At 37.8% G+C, this 21,282-nt stretch overlaps 1 protein-coding gene across 1 annotated transcript in view; it reads right to left on the bottom strand.

The window, feature by feature from the left end:
* Rnf11 (ring finger protein 11) overlaps positions 1–20,066 on the bottom strand; it is a 33,119-nt gene extending 13,053 nt beyond the window's left edge. Inside the window, exon 1 of the mRNA XM_046451090.2 lies at positions 19,458–20,066. Within this exon, the coding sequence (XP_046307046.1) occupies positions 19,458–19,580 (123 nt within the window). The 5' untranslated portion in view covers positions 19,581–20,066. The remainder of the gene's footprint in view (positions 1–19,457) is intronic.
* Positions 20,067–21,282: the final 1,216 nt, after the last annotated feature.

Genomic DNA, 21,282 nt, shown 5'->3' with positions numbered 1-21,282 from the left:
AAGTTATATTCCATTTATGTATGATGTGTCAAAATGCACTGTACTGTCATGTATAATTAATTAGAACAAAAATATATTTAAAAAGCTAGAAAACAAAAATAAAAAAACAAAATAAACAGTCTCCTCTGTACGCTGACACACAACCCTTTCCCCAAATATGAACTTAGTGATTTTAACCACCAGTGGAAAATAACATTTAGCAATTAATCATGTCCAATGTATAGAAAGAATTATGAATCAACTTATGAAGATCTATCTAAATCACCAAAGTACCAAATTGTTAATATAAACACTGGTCTTCAAGAGAGTATTTGATTAAAGCAGAGAACACCAGTTAGAAAAAGGCCAAAAAGTACCTGGGAATTGGCAATTCTTGAATGAAAGCTCCTTGGATTTATATTACAGCAAGAATAATCGTCTCTGTGGCTATGAATACAAACCATCACTGTGTTTGGGCTAAAAAAGCAATTTAACTGTGATTCCCTTCCCTAACCCATACTAGAGACCGAACCCAGGGCACTCTATACCAATGAGCTATATATATCCTGCTAAGTGCCTGCCTGCCAATCAACTGATCAATCAATCATCAATGCAGGGTCTTCTTGAATTTCTCGTCTCAAATTTAGTGATCTTCATGACTCAGCCTTGAGTCACTGGAATTACAAGATTGTGCTACCTTACCCAGCTCTATCTGTTTATCAATGCACAATACCTGGCACATAGTTAGGACTAAAACATTACTGGATAGCTGAATGATCTATATCAAATCACTAGTGTTCCTATAATCTATGTCATATAACACTTAACTTTTTTAAAAAACTGCTGATATAATACGAAAAAATTGCTAATGATTTGATAAATCACAATAAAAAAGGTAAATTTGATATGAATTACAACAGGGCTTCTCCAAGTGACAACACCTGGCTTGCTATTTTTCAAATTTCTACCTACCCATCCCAATAGGTCCAAACCAAACTATACCTCTCTATACTTCCATATTATTTTCAAATCCAGAATTTCTACTAGGTTAATAGCAGAGAAGGACTGTGTAAATACAAGCATTTCATGGAATTTCAACACTGGCATGTAAACAAGTATGTGACTTTAGGCATGTTACTTAATACCTCTGAACAAGGTGCAGTGGCAAAAGCCTGAAATCCCAACGACTCATGAACTGAATCAGAAGAGTTTGTGGCTGGCCTCAGCAATTTAGCCAGACCCTAAACAACTTGGTGAGATGCTATCTGGAAATAAAAAAAAAAAAAAAAAAAAGGTGGGGTGGGTTGGAGTGGGTTTAGGGATGTAGCTCAGTGTTAACGTGGGCCTGGGTTCAATCCTAGTACAAAAACAAAAACAAACCTCTGAACCATTTGGGCTCTCCTATAATGATATCACCAGTCATTTAAGTAGATATTTCATTCTTCCTGATTTCCTTTATCCATCATCTACTTAAGTATCTTACAGTCTTATTTATCATGTCCTCAGTGATAGGATACACACAGTTGCTCTTGGACAGGTAGAATTCAGTTGGAAAAGCAAATCTATTACCAATAAATTTAAACAACATTCTCCTTAATGCTTTCTTTAGTTCTCCATATAAGTCTGCATGTAAAAAAATAAAATAAACAAAAAAAAATAAAAACTCCAAGTGAATTCAAAAAGACACATTTGTCCTATAGAAAAAGAATAATTTAATGTGCACTAAGGAAAAATGCAGCAACATGGAAGGAGGTAGAATATAAAAAGGACAGAGGACTATAAAACATGCAAATACAGGGCAATGGGAAATGACAGGTTCAGACACAGGCAGAATCAAAATATAACAAAGCAGGTCCAACCTTATGAGAAAAATCTCTGAAACATTCCAGTTGTTTGTTAATAAATAAGATAGCATCTACAAAATGAATAGTGTTGCAAGAACATTCTGGGGCCAAATCTTAAGACAAAAACAGATGAAAATGTAAAATGTGACCATCTGAAAGGCATTCCATTAAAAGTTGGATTCAACTTAGGGAATATGATACACTTTCAGAAACTAAAACAATGCAGTGGGGAATTGCCTAAATAATGTGCTGAGACTGGAAATAGTACAAGTCTGGTTTGTGGTGACGGAAAAATAAAGTCACTGCTAAAGAATGCAGCTTGTCACCAAAAGCTGTATCTTTTTATCCAGTAAGAAATAAGAGCCAGCCCTTCTGATTTTTCTCCTTACAGCCTTAAAACTGCTGCTAGCACCACCTCCTCCCCAGCTGCAGTCTCCTGCTAGGCATGTTTTCTCTGAATTTTGCCAAACTTACACTTATGGTCATAAAAAAAGAAAGATTTGGAATAGTTGGTCACAATGTGTATTTTAGCTCTGATGTTCTATTAATCTTGCTCATAACAGCAAGAAAACCCCCAAATAATAGCATTTAACTATACTTTTTGTACATACACACAGAAACAAAAGTCTGCATCTTATCTAGATACTGAGATATGATATCAACTGAGATATGATATCACTTTATATTTATTAAGAAAGTTGACAGGCGAGCGTGGCCTGAATGTTTGAAAAATTGCTCTGCTTCCAGGGCTGGGATTTGTTTGCTTGTTTTTAAAATGAAATTTACTAGTTGGTTTCTATTAAATACTGAGTATTTCATACATAGGATTGCACAGTGTCCTATTTGGAAGAGAAACGTGTTATCACTAAATGTGTTATCACTAAAGGTTGTGGCAATGCCAATTAAAAGGCAGGTATAATCAAGATTATGGGGAAACAAAATTAAGATAGAATGTAGAACTATGCACATATTAGGAGATACCACAAACAAAAAAACCTTGAAACCCTAGGTAAAACCATGTGAGGGTCTCACAGCAGAGTTAGTCCCCTGATTTCTTGACAGCTTTTGATTTTTAATTCATATGTATCATTAAAATAAACCATCTCTCTGAGGTATTTTTACCTAATTTTAAAAGTCTCCTAAGCCCCACCTCCACTTTCTTCCCTTTCAATTTCAAATTCAACTACCTTTTCTATCCCACCAAGCAAACTGGTTTTGAAGGGAAATGGCATTTCCTCACTGATTTAAACATGTAAGAGGTCATTGGTTTGAACAGGGCTCTGCATGAGGCCCAAACCAGAAACCAAAATGAGTCACTCTTGCTGAAATTCTATGCCAGCAAAGCGAAACCAACTTGTTTATCTGATCTTCCCAGAGAGTTAATAGCCAAATCCCCAAGCAGGCTAGTTTTAGTCAGCATGACATGCAAATTCCCTCTGCTTTAACCCTTACAAAAAAGTAGCTATAAGTTATAGGAGGCTAATCATTTTTATCTGTTGTTTCTTTTCTTCCCACCTTACAAACCCACTGCTCTGCTATTGCCTGGTTGGGAGCTCTCATTCTACTTTGTAGAATGGAATCTTCCCCAACCTAAATTTGCAAAAAAGTCAATTCAATAATTCAACTTATAAATAAAATGGCTACAATTTTGTCTTTTGGCAAAGAATTGTTTGCCATTGTTGCAGATCGCCAGAGTATTTGCAGGCCAAGAGATGATTTCCTGACTTAAAGACTAAGGCTAACATCACCAATAAAAATTATGTTTTTATTTTTATCTCTCATGTTAAGAATGCTGAAAAATAATTCTTTAGGAGGTATATTTCTTGGATTCTAACATTTTTGAAGGTAAATAGGAAATAGGAAAACTATATAAATACCTACTGGATGTAATGCTAAATAAAAACACATGCACACCATACTAAAATACGTTCCTTGACAGGAAATGGTAACTTAATATACCATCATTTCATTTGGGAGAAAGAGGTTAAACAGACTCCAGACTACTTAATGGGAGAGAAGAGCAAAAGTACAATCAATTGAGCATAGGAAAGAAGATCTGAAGGTATCAAAAAACACTTGGGTAACCCCAGAATTTTGCTATGGAGCACGGCTGTTTACCTTCAAATATAAATCAGACCTTAAATATTTGGATATTTCTATTAATTTTGGTAAACACTGTTGTACCACATAAAGTCTACCTTTATATGATTTATAGGGCGTTTATAGAAGACCCATTTGATTATAAGTCTCATTACTTCAGGTATCATTAAAAATAACTTCATCCCAGGGGCTGTGACTGGCTCAGTGGTAGTGCACTGTATATAAATAAAAGGTCTATCAACAACTTAAAAAAAAATACTGAAAACAAACAACTTCATTCCAATGTCCCTTTCCTCTGCTGAACTCCTAGGACTGCCTTTGAGCCAAATCTATCATATTTATTTCCATTTTACAACTACCCCTCTGTCAGATTATAATTATCACTACTGTTTAAGCTCAACTCTCCTAGCTGACCTGCTCTACTGCTGGGTTCAATCCCTGGTACCAAAAAATAGTGAGTGAGGTTAGAGGACAAACATTTGCTCCTACAGAGAGAAAGGTGGATATATGGAATCCCACTTACTAGAATAGAAACCCTAGAGACTCAGTGCCAAGGTATAAAAACTAAATAATTGTGTTGATGAATTGTGGAACTCAAATCTTAGGGGAACAATCACACTTGTGAATTTTACCTCCAAGACCTCTTTATCAGGTCCTTGCAATGAAAAAAAATCTCATGATTCCTCTAAGTAGAAAAGGAATGATTTGAAATATGCTAAAGCATTCTGTTTTTTAAATATGGGGGTCTTGCAACTATGTTGCCCACATTAACCTCAAACTCCCAGACTTAAATAATCCTCTTGCCTCAGTCTCCCAAGTAGTGGACTATAAGTAATCAGGGCATTCTGTGCTTACCAAAACTTACCCTCAGGAGAAACACCTGTCAGAGCTAAGTGTCACTCAGAAAAGGGAACTACCAAAATCTAGCTCTTTCAGATTATCTGTCCCATTTGGAAGGAGAGAGATGAAAAGTACTAAGCACTGAAAATTAATACAAAACAAAACAAAAACCCACTCCAATATATACATATTAGGATAGTAAAAATCCAAAAAACTGGAAAGATGTGGAAAAACAGGAACTCACACCGCCGGTAGTAACATAAAATGGTACAGACACTTTGGAACACAATTAGTTTCAAACCAAAAACATTCACACAAATGTTTAAGCAGTCCATCCATCCGTCCATGTTTGTCTCCCCTCTCCCCCGTCTCCCGCTAGGGACTGAACCCAGGGCTTGGTGCATGCTAGGCAAGCACTCTACCACTGAGCTATGTCCCCAGCTTCAGATCTTTAAAATGGGTAAAAAAAAGAATGGGCATGGTGGTGCATTCCCATAGTGCTAGCTACTCCAGAGGCTAAAGTAGAACTGCTTGAGGCCAAGAGTTAAAGACAACATAAAAGATATAGTTAAGAACCTGCCTAAAAAAAAATGTGGATAGCCAGGCGTGGTGGCACACAAATATAATCCCACTGGCTGGAGAGGATGAGGCAGGAGGATTGAGAGTTCAAAACTAGCCTCAGCAATTTAGCAAGGCCCTAAGCAACTCAGTAAAACCCTCTCTAATAAAAATACAAAAAGGGCTGAGGATGTGGCTCAGTGGTTAAGTGCCCCTTGGTTTAATCCACAGTACAAAAAACAAAAAAACAAAAAAAGTGGGGATGTAGTTCAGTGGTTGAGCACATACATGGCATGTACAAAGCACTGGATTCAATTCTTAGCACACACTCACACAAGATTTGAACAGACACTTCTCAAAGGAGGAATACAAAGATCCAATTAAGCCCCTGAAGATGTTCAATTTAATTAGCCTTTAGGGAAATACTCATCAAAACCACAATGAAAACTATATCACCTGGGCTGGAGTGCTCAATGATAGAACATTTGTCTAATGTGTGAGGCCCTGGGTTTGAGCCCAAGCACCACCAAAAGAAAAAAGAGGGAGAAAAGCAACACTTCACTGTCATCCACCAAAATGACAAATAATAATTTTTAACAAGTACATGTAGATATCAAAGCCCTCTACATTGCTGTGGCAGATGTAATATGGTCCAAGAGTTGACAGTTTTTCAAAAGGTTAAATGTGGAGTTATTGGGTACAGCAATTCCATAAGTGTATATCTAAGCAATGAAAATATATAACTGCAAGAATACTTGAACACAACTGTTCAATGTAGCACAGCATTCATAAGAGCCAAAAAGCTAGAAATATCCCAAATATCTATCAATTAATGAAATTATTAAGTGGTATATCTACAAAATGGAATATCTGACAAAAAGAATGAAGTCCTGGAATGGTGAAATAATTTAGTAGTAGAGGACTTGCCTAGCATGCATGAGGCCCTGGGTTCCATCTCCAGCAACAGAAGCACATACATACAAAGTCCTACTACATTATAAAATATGTAAAACTTAAAGTTATGCTAAGTCAAAGAATCAGGCACAAATGACCACATATCAGTAGGAGTCCATTTGTGAAATGTCCAAGACAGACAAATCTATAGACAGGAAGTAGATTTGTGGTTGCTTCCAGCATTGGGGTAGAGGTGGAGAAATGTGGATGGCAATGGATAGTGGATTTTGTTTTTTATGAGGCCATGCTAAGCTTGACTGGTGATGGCTGCATAACTCTATACAAAAACCCACTGAAGTATACACTCTAAACTGGTGAATTATATGGTATATACCTCAACAAAATTGTTAAAAAAATTAAATGTGACAAACATAGGCAAATTAAGTTGCTTAGCTTCTGTAAGCCTCAGCTATAAAAATACTGCATGATATTATAAATGGTATATAAACATACACTATATACATTATAAGTACTTTATTCCAAGGCAATACAATGAAAATTAGAGATATACTAACTCCCAAAGTAAACAGTAAGAGTCAACAATAGTAATATTCATCTGAAATATGAACTAATCCAAAGAACTTAGTAAGGCATATCCAATTCTTATCAGGACTGATCTACTGACTTAAAAAGAAAAGCTATAATCCAATCAATAGAATTATAGATGTGCTGACAGCCAGTAAGTTTAGAGTAAGGAAAAAAGATTTAGAAATGCCACTTTTGTGGACATTTTCCATGGTTTAGATAAGGATTGTACAACCAATTTTTGTCATCATGGATCTTAAAATTCGTCACATCTTTTTATCCAGCATTTCATAAGAAAATTTATACTATAAAATATTCTAAAACAAATGTCTGATGTATTAAACAATCACAGAATAATGTAAAACAGCAAAAAGGCCAGATGTGGTGGCACATGTTAGTGTTCTCAGTGAGTGGGGAGGCTGAGGGGCAGGAATATCAGTTGGGAGACTGACCCTGGCAACTTGGAACCTGTCTCAAAATAAAAATTAAAAAGAGGGTCTAGGGAAGTGGCTCAGTGGTAGAGTACTCATCTAGCATGCACAAGGCAATCTCCAGTAAAAAAATACACACACACACACACACACACACACCACACACAATGATGAGACTTGGAATGTATTTCAGTGATGTAAAGTACTCAAACCTGTCAAAAACAAATACATTAATTAATTAATGGGGGTAGGGTATTGAGCCCAAGGGCTTTACCACTGAGCTATATCCCCAACCCTTTTATTTTTTAGACAGGATCTCACTAAGTTGCTTAGGGCCTTGCTGAGTTTGGCCTTAAGCTTATGATTCTCCTGTCTCAGCCTCCTGAGTTGCTGGGATTATAGGCATGGGCCACCACACCAGGACTATTTAATTAATTTTTTTTAATAAATTTTTTTTTGAGAGAGAGAGAGAATTTTCTTTTAATATTTATTTTTAGTTTTCGGCAGACACAACATCTTTGTTTGTATGTGGTGCTGAGGATCGAACCCGGGCCGCATGCATGCCAGGCCAAGGGCGCTACCGCTTGAGCCACATCCCCAGCCCTTTAATTAATTTTTTAAAAATAGCAAAAGAGCATGGGATGGTGGCACAGGCCTGTAATCCCAGCAACTCAGTCAGAAGGCTGAGGCAAGAGGATAGCAAGTTCAAGGCCAGCCTCGGCAACTTGAGAGCTCCTGTCTCAAAATTTTAAAAAAGCGGGTTGGGGGAGAGCTACTGATGTAGCTCAGTGCCCTGGATTCAATCCAAAATAACAAGAACAGAGCTGGGGTTGTGGCTCAGCAGTAGAGCACTTGCCTAGCATGTGCAAGGCCCTGGGTTCAATCCCCAGCACCACATAAAAATAAATTATTTTTTGTTTATTATTATTTTTATTTATTTTTTTATTTGTGTCCAACTACAACTGAAAAATAAATATTAAAAAAAATAACAAAAAACCAAAAGGGTGAAATAATTTGAAGAGCTGAGCATATCTGCAGGGAAGGCAAAAAAAAAAATTGCTTTTTTTGTATTCTAGCCCTTAACACAATCTCAGGTTTTCATTCCCTTTTCACTAAATTGCTGAGGCTGCATTAACCTCAGTTTCCTTAATCACTGGGATTCAGGCAAACACCACTATGCCCCACTGTGTGTGTGTGTATGTGTGTGTGTGTGTATGTATATATATGTGTGTGGGTGTGTGTATATATATATTATATATATAAAATCTTTAACAGAATAACTAAGAGGTTTTTTTTATTTACTATATAATCTAGTGAACAATTATGTACCTTTAGTGTTATAGGGAGAATACTTACTATTGATTCTATTGGTAAAAATATAATGTATTTTTAACTCCTACAGATTCATTTGGGACAGACAATGCAATTAAGAACTGGGCAAAAGACTATATAAAAGATGATCTCCAAAAGGTCAAGCATATGAAAAGGTTCTCAATCCTAGTACTCACTAGGGAAATGCAAGAAAACCACAGGGAAACATATCAATACATCTATCATAATGTCTAAAATAAAATAAAGACAATTCTGGAGATTATTGTATAGCATGGTGACTACACTAATCTACTATGTGTAGTTGAAAACTACTACTAGATAATCTTAAGGTTCAACAAAAAAACTGAGGTTGTGTATCTGTTAACTAGCTTGGTTATAGCAATCATTTCACATGTATAGATATTGAAATATTGTTGTATACAATATAATTTTGTCAAATATAACTCAATAAAGCTGGGGAAAAATTTTAAAGACAATAGACTGACAATATCAGATGACAGTCTCTCATATATTTGATAGGAGTGGTAAACTTGGGAAAACTAATTGGCAACTTTTTGAAATGCACCAAAAAATATAAAAAATTGGGAGAGAATTGTACAGATATGTATTAAAGCAAATACAGCAAAATGTTAACTGCAGAATTTATGAATATTCCAACAATTCTGTCAACTTTTATTTTTGATAATTTCTCTAATAAAATGTTGAAGGGAAAACTAAACATATACACATATACTTTTCCATTACCCAAAATTATGCTCCTGGATATACACCCAAAATAGGTGCTTATGTATAATGTTCACAACAACTTTAGAGCCAAAAAACAATGCAAACCAAATATACATCATTAGTAAAATGAATGAATAAAATATGGCCCATTTATACAAATGAATATTGCACAGAAATGCAAAAAACATGAGTTACTGCCATTATGTAACATGAATTTCACAAACAATGCTGAGAATTCTTTTCAATCTGAAAGTTTGAAACTGAGTAAAACAAATACATGGGTGATAAATTAGGATAATGTTTACCTTTGGAGAAAGGGTACTGATTGTTGGAGGGGGCATGAGTGAGATGGTGGGGGGCTGAAATTAGTCTATGCCACAGAGGTACATAATTGTTCACTGGATTATATAGTGAAAAAAAAACCTCTTAAGTTATTCTGTTAAAGATTTTATATATATATATATATATATATATATATATATATATATATATATATATATATATGTATATATACACACACACACACATATATACATACACACACACACACACACACAGTGGGGCATAGTGGTGTTTGCCTGAATCCCAGTGATTAAGGAAACTGAGGTTAATGCCAGCCTCAGCAATTTAGTGAAGCCCTAGCAATTTAGGAACATCCTAACTCAATAAAAATAAATTTTAAAAAAGTGCCTGGGGAAGTAGCTCAGTGGTAAAGTGCTCCTGGGCTCAATAACCCATGCAGAAAAAAATATATAAATGAGCATGTGTGCGCGCACACACACACACACACACACATATATATATATATATTACCCAGCCCCCAAACCCCAGTATGGAGACTGAGCCCAGGGGTGTTTTAGCACTGAACTATATCTCCATCCTTCTAGAGTCAGGGGCTTACTAAATTTTCCTGGCTGGCCTGAAACTTACAATCTTCCTGCCATAGCCTTCAGAACTGCTGGGATTATAGACGTGCAGAACTGCAATGGGCAAAGATATACTTTTTCACTGTATATAAATTACATTTTCATTTAAGTTTATATCTACACATATATACTGCACTTTACACAAGACTATAGAACTCTGGACTCTCAATTCATGCCCACCACCTACTTACTAGTTTTTCAACTCTAAGCTCGCCTGTTCATAATTAATCAGATAGCTCTATTGTTTTTATCCACTTTTTACCCTGAGGTTTCATGTAAAATTTCATTTGAAGGCATCAGAAGCTAAAAAGTAAATCTGACTCATTGCTCTATTTATCCCAACTTCCAAAGTCTATACCAATTTTATACTTGTTTATGTACTGAGCTAATAATTATTTCATGCACATATATATATACACATACATACATAAAATATAAATTTTGTGCTCTTATAACTAAAATGACAGTTCCTTGAGAGCAAGGGACTCATTATTTCTCCTCTTTCCTTTGGTGACACATCCTGCTGTGTCACAAAAGACACAGGTATTAGGACTCCTGGATTTTTATGAGTATTCACAAAATTTTAATTAGACATAAATTTGAAGGAATGCTTTCTTCATTTCTATATCTTCAGATCCCTTAGTTACTTTTGATATATGCTCTCTGGATTAAGAAATAAGATAATTACTCATCTGGCCCCTGGGAGCACACCCCAGATTCACTATTAAAAAGGCAGGTACGTATACATTCATAGGCAATTTAACTTGAAGTATTCTTATTCAAAATAAAGAACTCTTAATAGTAAGTCAGAGTTCAAAGATGATATATCATAAAGACAGTTTAAATTGACTATAAAAAATTTTTATCCCTTTTAAAAAATTTTCTTTTACTTTTCAATCTCATGTAATAATCCCTTCTGCCCTTAAAAACCACTTTATCTATAAATCAATTCTCACATCTTTCATATTTCCAATATTAGAGTATTATAATTACACAGTAGTTTGACAAAGTCATGCATGCATAAAATTTTATTTATTCCATTACAGTCCCCATTTTTCCCCCTTTCCCTTCACTTCTTCCTCCCCTTATTCCCCTTCCTTTATTCTTCTGATCTTCCTATTGCTTGTTTATTCATTATTTATTAATATTTGTTCAGCAATATTAAATGTCATAAGGAATTGACTTTAGACTTTTTACAGCCTATTTTTACCCATTTTTGTTTTAAAATGCACATAGAATTTACCACCTTAGCATATAATTCAGTGATAGTAAATATATTTATGTTCTACAACCATTACCACTATCCATCTTCAGAGTTTCTCTTCTTTTAGAACTGAAACTGTATACCCACTTAACAGCTCTCCATTTTATAGATTATTTTTAATAAACAATTTAATACAGAATGGAAATATATTATCCCTGAGCTGGGCAAAGCAGAGCTCGCCCTGTAATCCTAGTGACTTGGGAGGCTGAGGCAGGAGTATTGCAAGTCTGAGGCCAGCTTCAGCAATTTAGAAAAACTGTCTCAAAATAAAATGGGCTGAGGATGTAGCTAAGTGGTAAACTGCTCCTGAGTTGAATCCCCAGTTACCCCCACCCTTAAAAAAATTTAAGCCCTTAAAAAAGAATCCCATCATGAGCTGGGGTTATAGCCCAGTTGTAGAGCGCTTGCCTTGCATGTGTGAGGCACTGGGTTCTATCCTCAGCACCACATAAAAATAAAGATATTGTGGCCATCTATAGCTAAAAAATATATTTTTAAAAATCCCATCATGCTTTAAGCATTTATCTTAAAAAACTGTATATTAAAAATTATAAATATTTAAAATCAATTAGGTTTCTATTATTACAAAAAACTGTTAAGAAAATCAAGTTCTCAGATCTTATGTACCAAGTAACTCACTGCCCCATCTTCTCATGTTACCCTATAATTAGCTCTAGAATTAAATTCTGTTGACACTCAGTACTCTTAAAGGTGCATACATTCTTTTTTTTTAAATATTTTTATTAGTCGTTGATGGACCTTTATTTTATTATTTATTCGCTGTGCTGAGAATAGAACCCAGTGTCTCATGCATACTAACTTGGCAAGTGCTCTACCACATTCTTTTTCTTTTTTTTAAAAGAGAGAGAGAGAGAGAATTTTTTAATATTTATTTTTTTTTAGTTCTCGGCGGACACAACATCTTTGTTTGTATGTGATGCTGAGGATCGAACCCGGGCCACACGCATGCCAGGCAAGCGCGCTACCGCTTGAGCCACATCCCCAGCCCTCTACCACATTCTTAATGACAATTAAGCAATTTTAATTAAAGGACCAGTGGGAAATCAGACAAAAAAAAAATCTTAAATAATGGTCACAATAAATAACTTTGCTCATGTATAAAAAAACAACTAAGCAAACTGAACTTCACATAACATAAAACCAAATCCAAACACACAAAATATAGCCAAGCACAGTGGGGCACACTTGTAATCCCAACACCTCAGGAAGCTGAGGCAGAAGAATAGTAAATTCAAGGCCAATCTAGGCAATTTACCAAGACCTTGTCTCAAAATAAAAATAAAAATAAAAAGGATTAGGGATGCAGCTTAGCGGTAATGAACCCCTGGGTTCAATCCCCAGGAGCAAAAAGAGAAAAGTTACCTGAAGAATGGTATACAAAGAAGTAAAACAATTCAGACTGAGAAAAATTAAGAGCCTTTCTTAAGATGCCCTATAATACCAGCTACTCAGGAGGCTGAGGCAGGAGGATCACAAGTTCCAGTTTAAGCAGTTTACTCAGGCCCTGTCTCAAAATTAATAAAAAGCAGTAGGGATATAGCTCAGCAATAAAAGAACCCTGGGTAAAATTCCCAGTACCTAAATAAATAGATAAAATAAAAAAGGGGTTGGGGTGTAGCTCAGTAATTTTTCAATGCTTGCCTTGTATGGCCAAGGCCCTGGGTTTGATTCCCACCACCACCAAAAAAGAAAAGAATTTTATGTTGCAGGTTGGAATTCATGAACTCATGACATTTCAGCTGGACTTTTGAACACTAGGTGGTTAGACTGGGAAATATTAAAGAAGAGCATACTGAGTAAACTGAACAGAAAGAACAGAGGTGAAAGCCAGGAATGCAGAAGGCATATATAGCAAACTGTTAGGTTTGACTGGAATAAATAGGTTACAGGGTTACAAAGAACTGGAAAGGTGTACAGAATCAGATCATAACCCTGAATGCCTAAACAGATCTTCAGTAGTTAGTCATGGAAGAATCATTAAGGATTAAGAAACAATCATCTGAGATTTATCCAGTGTCATGAAATGGAATCAGGAAAGGAAGTGTCAATTAAGTTATTGTTGTAGGAACTGACAAAGTTCTCAATTGTGGCATAGTTCTGAGCTAGTTAATCAAATATTCTGTGGGTGTCTACAATATGTATAGTGCCCTTCCATTCCACCAAGAAATTTAAAAAATTCAATATATCATTCTTATTTTTGAGGAAATTGAACTGGAAAAACAAATATCATTAAGACCAAGAGTTAATTAACAAGATAGTAAATGTCAAGAGAAATGTTAAAACAAAATTGTACTTGACAAATTAAGAGTGAGAAGAATGAAATGTCTAGGGAAGCCTTTATTAACAAAGCTGGAGTTGATGTATACCTCAATGAGAAAGTAGAAGGGAGGGATAAAACTTCACACAAGGGAAAGTTTTTTCTGGTTTGAATCCAGGGACTCAAGCATATTCAGAAAGCTTTCTTTGTACCACTAATCTACACCCCCAGTCCTTAAGAGAACTTTCTAAAAGTTAAACACTTTATTTAATAAGACTAAGATCAATGAAATAAATTTGGAGGTAACTTCCACAAAAAGGTAAACACAATGCTGATACATTTAAAAAACAAACAAAAAACCCTTCAATTATTTGAATTAGGTATCAGAAAAATGAAGAATTAATATAGACAATTCCAAATACTTTTAAAATAAATAACATCCCAAGATTTTAAGGAGGGAGGTTACTATTCAATGAGTTCTGTACGACAGAAAAAGCTATTTAACAAAAAAGTACCTTGAAGAAAGCATTATTCAGTGATATTTTGAAATATTCAAAGCATTACATTTTTTTGCTTGTGAAGGAAGTTCATTAAGACATAATCTGATAAACTCTTTCCTTTTCTTATAAGTAAGTGGCCAAGCAATTTGAATCCAGGCCTATCTAACTCTAAACCAGAGATATTCTTGTATTCACTGTTCTATTAATAGCTTATTTTCCTTTTGACTTTTAAACTTCCAAATGTTATTCATCAAAAAGTACAGGGTATGCCAGGTGAGGTGGCATATGCCTATAATCCCAGCTACTGAAGGAGGAAGACAGCAAGTTCAGGGTTGGAATGGGCAACTTAGTAAGACCCTGTCTCAGGATAAAAAAAAAAATAAGGTTGGATGTGGTGGTGCATGCCTATAATCCCAGCTGCTCTGGAAGATCACAAGTTCAAAGCTGGCTCAGAAACTTAGTGAGACCCTGTCTCAAAACAAAAAAAGGGTGGAGGGGTTGGGAGATAATAGCTCAGTGGTAAGTAAAGCACCCTGGAGTTCAATGCCCATTGTTTGAGCAGGGGAATGGGAGGAGTGTAAGGCAGAGAAAAAAGACTGGTAAATCACAAACTATAAATGCCCCTCAATTTACAATGGGGCTAATCCCAATAAACCCAATGAAAGTTGAAAATATTTTTAGAAAATGCATGTAACATATCTAACCTACCTGATGTTATAGCTTTGCAACACAGTATACCTTATAGAGTACTGGTTAAGCTTGCTACCCACTGCCTAGCATCACAATAGAGAATCATAATCATGTATTACTAGCCCGGGAAAAAAAGCAACTTCAAAATTCAAAGCACAATTTCTATACTGAGTTTGCACCATAATAAAGTTGAGAATTTACCAGGCATGGTGATACAAACTTAAATCCCAGCTACTCAGTACATTGAGTCAGTAGGATTTTCAAGTACAAGGCCAGCATGGGCAATTAAGTGAGACTCTTTATCTTTAACAAAAAGATAAGAGTCAAAAAACTTAAGTCAATTTTTTTTTTTCTTTTGGTGCTGGGGATTGAACCCAGGACCTTGTGCGTGTGAGGCAAGCACTCTAACAACCGAGCTATATCCTCAGCCCCAAAATCTTCTTAACTGATGGAAAGTCTACATATAGTTCTTATAAAACATCAAGATGTCAATATTTATATGTACTCAGAAAAACTATAAAGTGATTTGTTGTTCAATGACAACTCTTAGCAAAATGCCTGTCAAACCAGCACTTAACAGGGTTCTTGAGTGATAGAGCAATACCTCTAGCTGTTATAGGTTGCCTACTTGATCCCCTTCTCTGATGAACCTCCATTCCCCAGCATTTCATGACTTATTTTCCCTCTTACTACCACTCCAAGACTGCCTTAGATGGGCAGATTTCATTTGTATTATTTCTAAACATTCAGAAATAAAAAAGCTGGGTAAAATGGGTTGCCAAATTTTAATTCTTCCAGTTCAAGAAATGCCTCAGTCACTCCCCCACCCATACTTCAAAGGTAAATATTCAATTACTTTACCATAAAACATCTAGAGGCAATATAGATATGCAAATTAAAAAATAAAAAAAAATTTATCAATAAATTATTTTAAATCAAGTCCAATATTTAATGTTCTTGGCACTTGACTTCTTTAGGAGTGACTAGGAATTGCAGTTTTCCTCTAAAACATTCAACTTGCATTCACTTCATAATACATTTAATCTACTAAAGGTGAATCCATATATTCCTTCAACCAAATTATTGAGTGCCTAATGTGTCAAGCACTACTTAGCAAACATCAACTTTCCAAAAATCTCCTTTCTTCTTAGTGAAAGATGGATAAACATAGTAAGCGTGTGCTTGAAAATGATAAATTCAAGCCTGTCAAGGTGGAGAATACTAAAAACCTCCGCTAGTCAAGAGGCTGAGGCAGGAAGATAGCAAGTTCAAGGCCAGTCTGAACAATTTATCAAGACCCTGTCTCAAAATAAAAAGGGCTGGCAATGGAGCTCAGAGGTAGAGCACTTGCCTGCATGCACAAGGCCCTTGATTCAATCCTAGCACCTCTTCCAGAAGAGCAAAAAACGAAAAACATCTAAGGAACAAACCCTTGAAGGAGAGGAAGTCAATCAACCATGATGATACCTGGGGAGCACTCCAGGCATAGGAGAGAGCAGAGAAAAGGTCCTAGATAAGAACAAGGAGACCAGTGAGACTAGAGGGAAGCCAGCAAGGGGGAAAGCATAGTAGATGTCATAATAAGTATGTGTGGAGATGCAGAATAAATTGTATAGGGTTTATGTGACATTGTAAGAAATTGTTTCATTAAACAGGGATCCATGAAGGATTGAGTGCCATGATTTGATCATTATCATTCTGGCTATTGTGCTTAGAACAAATTACATATAAGGAAAGCAAGGGTGAGAGCTAGGAGACTACTAAAAGGAACACGGCAAAGAAATACATACTTCCTATAAATGTCGATTGTTAATGGCAAAGGAATTACTTTTCTTTTTCTTTTTTTTGACAGGTGCTATTGATTGAAACTTGAGCAAACACACCCTCGCCCAGGGCTCATTTAAGCAAAAATTTTTAAAAATTAAAAAAAAAAAACATACAAAACTGTCATATCCTGCTAATAAAAAATATCTGGAATTTTGCTTTATCAAGTTCTTGGTATATATGTACATTGTACAACATAAACACAAAGTTATCTTAACTATAACTCACGGGGTGGGGGGTCACGACACACACGTTCCTCTACCTATAATCAGCTATTCCCTGTTCAAAGTCCTATGCAGCTGAGTCTATTTTTTTAAAGAAACAAGGGGTCAGTGGTAGAGTGCTTGCCTAGTACCTGTGAAGCCCTGGGTTCAATCCTTAGTACCATGAAAGAAAATAAATAAGCCAATGTTACTGTAGTTCTGTTAATTATTTACTAATTCTTGAAAAAAAGTTACTTTTGTTAACTGGAAATATTACAATCACCTTGGATTGGTGCTACTCAAATTATCTAAAATAAATGTTCCTAAAATCTTATTTCTTTCAGGGGGACAATATTCTTCCTAAAAAAAATGTTTCCTTTTATGCTCCTGCTTTTAATATAACTATTTTCATAACTAATACAAAATTCACAATCAATACTAAACTTTACATCAGTTATCTAGGTCATTCACTTCAGGAAAGGACAACCACAAAAACTTCCCACTGTCAAAAATAACACAAACCAAAAAATGCTCATGATCACAAAAAAACCTTCATCATCTAGTGCTTCTGGCAAATACAAATGTGGTTCTCTAAAGTTATCCTTAATATAGCAATCAAAAGGATAAGAGAAAGAGCAACAAGTTAAAGATTCTGAATTGCTAGAAAGGGGCTAGGGAGCATAAATTTTGTAATGAAAATTCATAATTCTAAAAAATTTTGTTTATGAAACTTACATTTGCTGTAGAGTATATATATATGGGGAAGGGATGATGAAATTTAAAAAGTTCACTTGCTTTCATGCAAAGACATTTGGAAAGACATGCAGATACTGCTTGGAATTACAGAGATTACCCCTGTGACAACTTTCAAATCCTAGGTGTATAAGTACAGTAAGTATAATATTGAATGCAAGCTAATTCATTCAACATTTAGGTGTTTTAATGTGCCAGAAATTTCATGAAAACACTGAGATTAGCCACTGAGAACAGGGCTTCTATTCATTTATCCCAGTTACCAAGTACCTACTATAATACAAAGGACACCTGGAAATAGAGTTCCTAGCCTCATACAGCTTAAACTGGGAACAAGGGGAACACCTCAAGGATAAGACACATATCAAACTAAAGAAAAAGAACATTGAAGTGTTATAGGTACTGCTTATGTAAGTGTAGAGGGTTCACTGGGAGACACATCCGGGAATTCAAAGTGGGAGGGAGAGTAATGTCAGGACTTCAGATATAAAAGCTGAGTCCTTAAAGCTGATTAGATGTTCACCTGGCCAACCTTGGGGGAAGGGCTCCAAGCAGTGAGCAACTGGAGAAAAGGCAGATGTGTGAAAAGCCTGATGTACTTTCTAGGCTTGTAATACAGAATGAAGAGAGAAGCCATTGAGGCTTCTACGTACCACAATTAACACTGGACCTGACTGGTATACATGAAAGAACCCTCAAGGGTTTTATTCAGAAAACAGCATATGTGATCTGGTTTTTCTGGTGTGCTGAGACACCGGGTTACACAGGAATGGGAAAAGAAAACATTAATGATGTCACCACATGAAACAACAAAGGAGACTACCCAGTTAGAAAACTAAACTCCCTTCAGGAAAAAATAAGGACTACTATTCAGGCCCTTCTGGAAACTTTTTATTCAGTATCATTTAAAATGGAAAAAGCAGAGGAAAGGCTTTTAATCTATCAGGGATTACAACATCTGCATATCTATTTTGAGTTTTCAAGAACTCTAGCTCTAATTAATTCCAACACATCTGGGGTTAGTGGTTTTTATACCAATAGCAATGAAACCTGTTCTGGAGAATCTGATAAAAAGGGAGAACCACAAAACAGATGGCATTTCCAGTAAGGCTGAAAGGTTTTCAAAGTTCAAGATAATCAAGTCTTAATAAGCCGGCTCGTTAAAAAGCTGTGTCAGGGGTGGAACAAGAGGAGGACGACTTAAAATTAATATACCCATAAACAACTCTTGATATTGCTGACTAAAATCACCACTTGGAGATCTGTCTCCCAAGCAGAGGGAGAAATGAACACCTACCAGATCCAATTAACAAAGACGGGTGGGGGTGGAAAGAATCGTATTTGAAAATATAAACGAGTGGGGTGGGCGGTTGACCACCTATCCAGTTGGTGGTTGCGATGAGGAAATCATACGATTCAGTCATAAAGGCAGGAAAACAATGTCACACCCAAACTCCACATGCTAAGCACCAGACATTGGCCAAAGGGATATGATCACATACCCTGATCCCTGAACTCAAGGACTGGGAGTACCAGCCCCATACGGTGCCCGAGGGGAGGTGAAGGACCACCCCATTCTGGGGCTGGGAGCAGACACCTTCAGACCCAGCCTTAACGGGGTCAACACCCGCCAGGCTAGGCCTCGCCAAGGCCAGACATCCCTAAGCCCCCTCCATCTCGGCCAGCGCAGCCTCTCTTCTCACCCACCCCCAACACACACCCTCCCCTACCTGATATGGCGGCGGCGGCTCCTGATCCGGCTCCGTCCCCTCGCCAAAGCTAGCCCGGTCGGACTGAGACTCGTGAAGCAGGGAGATGTCATCCGAGGTGGGGGATTTGAGGCAGTTCCCCATCTTCCAGGGCTGGGGCGTGTGATCTGAGGGGGAGGAAGAAAGCAGTGACGGGGTCGTTCGCACGTTCCGCGGTCAGCCTCTCTCGGCGAGGTGGGGTCGACGGCAGACTGGGGCTCAGGCGGCGGCTCTCCCGCCCCCCGGCGCCGCCGAGGGGCAGCTCATGCCAGCCCCCGGGGGTGGGGACTCAAGGCTGGGCCGCGGGCCCCGCTGGGGTCGCGGCGGTTGCCTCCTTCGAGGCGGCTCTGGGGGGGGGGGCGGGGAGACGTAGAACTTCCCCACCCCGCCCCCCCGCGGGGCGGCGGCGGCCACGGAGCTGCTGGGCCTAATCCAGGTCAGGAGGTGGGGGCGCGGCCGTCACGGCTGCCTCAGCTGCTGCCTCAGCTGCTGCTGCCCCCGCCGACGCCGGAGCCGGAGCCGCGGGCCTCATCCTACTCCGCCTCAGCGCGGCGGCGGCGGCAGGCAGAACGAGGCCGGCAGGGGACCTGCGTCACCCCGTCGTGCGTGCGCTGGCTCCGCCCCGGGCGCCCAAAGCCCGAAGCAGGGCGGCTCTGGAGGCGCGGCTGGCCCCTCCCCCCTTTGCAGCTGCTGGGGGGCCGGGACCCCGCAGGATGCAAGGGTTTCTTCTAGTCTACCTGACCGTTTGGCTGGGGTACCTGACTCTGAAATCTCTCAGCAGTCTCCCACGCTTCCTTACATCCACTGCTCCAAACCTCCCCTCTTACCTCTGCACCGTTCTGACGGTCTTCTCACCACCCTCTGCCAAGTAGTGTATTTATAACCCCATATCTGAATGGATCAGTACCACCGTTAAAAAGCTAAATAGCTTTCCCTGTATCCCTTCAGAATAAAGTCCAAGCTCTTTAATGAACTCTCCCTATCTCTCCAATCACTTCTTTCCTACCCTCCTATCTCACACCCAGAGATTTTCCTGTTGTATATCTCAGATTATCCCATTTCTTTCCATTCCCACCACCATAGTCCCAAATTACCATAATGTCTTAACCACACTTCTGCTCCGTTAATCTCTGTGCATTCATCATTGTCATCATCCAGTCTACTTTAGTAATCTCCACAGTTGACAGTTATGTTTTTTTTATACTTTATTTATTTATGTGGTGCTGAGGATCGAACCCAGTGCTTCATGCATGTGAGACAAGCGCTCAATCACTGAGCCACACCCGCAGCCCCACAGTTATGTATTTAACTGTAGATCTGGCCACATACTGGCCCTGTTCAAAACTTCCAGTGGCTTCCCAATTCTGTTCTTAAAACAATCTTTAAATGGTTTACAAACCTGACTGCCTCTCAAATTTCATTAGCAGGATTGTCCACACCTTCACAAATTCTAAACTCTAGGCCATTCAAAGTGCTTCTAGTTATCTCAAGAACTATTCCCTTTGGTTGGGGCCTTTGCCCATATTGTTTCTCTGACAGAAATCCACTTCTCAGTCCTGGCCTTCTACCTCTCATCAGGCTAATCATTATTCCCACCTTTCCCTCGCGTATTCAATTTCATTTTCCTTGGGAAGCCTTTCCTGACCCTCCAGCTTAGATTAATCACCTCTTCTGTGCTCTCAGACCTTGACTTTTCTCTTTCACAGACTGATCAAGCTGAATCATCTGTCCCTCCTCTGTACAAGGCCTGGCACATTGCCTAAGGTAGAGCAGGCTCACTTCTTGGTTGAATGAACAAATAGCTCAA

This window comes from Marmota monax, unplaced genomic scaffold (genome assembly GCF_021218885.2).
Source record: "Marmota monax isolate L192 unplaced genomic scaffold, Marmota_monax_Labrador192_F-V1.1 WCK01_AAM20220418_F8-fsc00023, whole genome shotgun sequence".
NCBI classification, from domain to species: domain Eukaryota; kingdom Metazoa; phylum Chordata; class Mammalia; order Rodentia; family Sciuridae; genus Marmota; species Marmota monax.
Note: the sequence above shows the minus strand (reverse complement) of the source record. Positions and strands in the feature narration are given on the sequence as shown.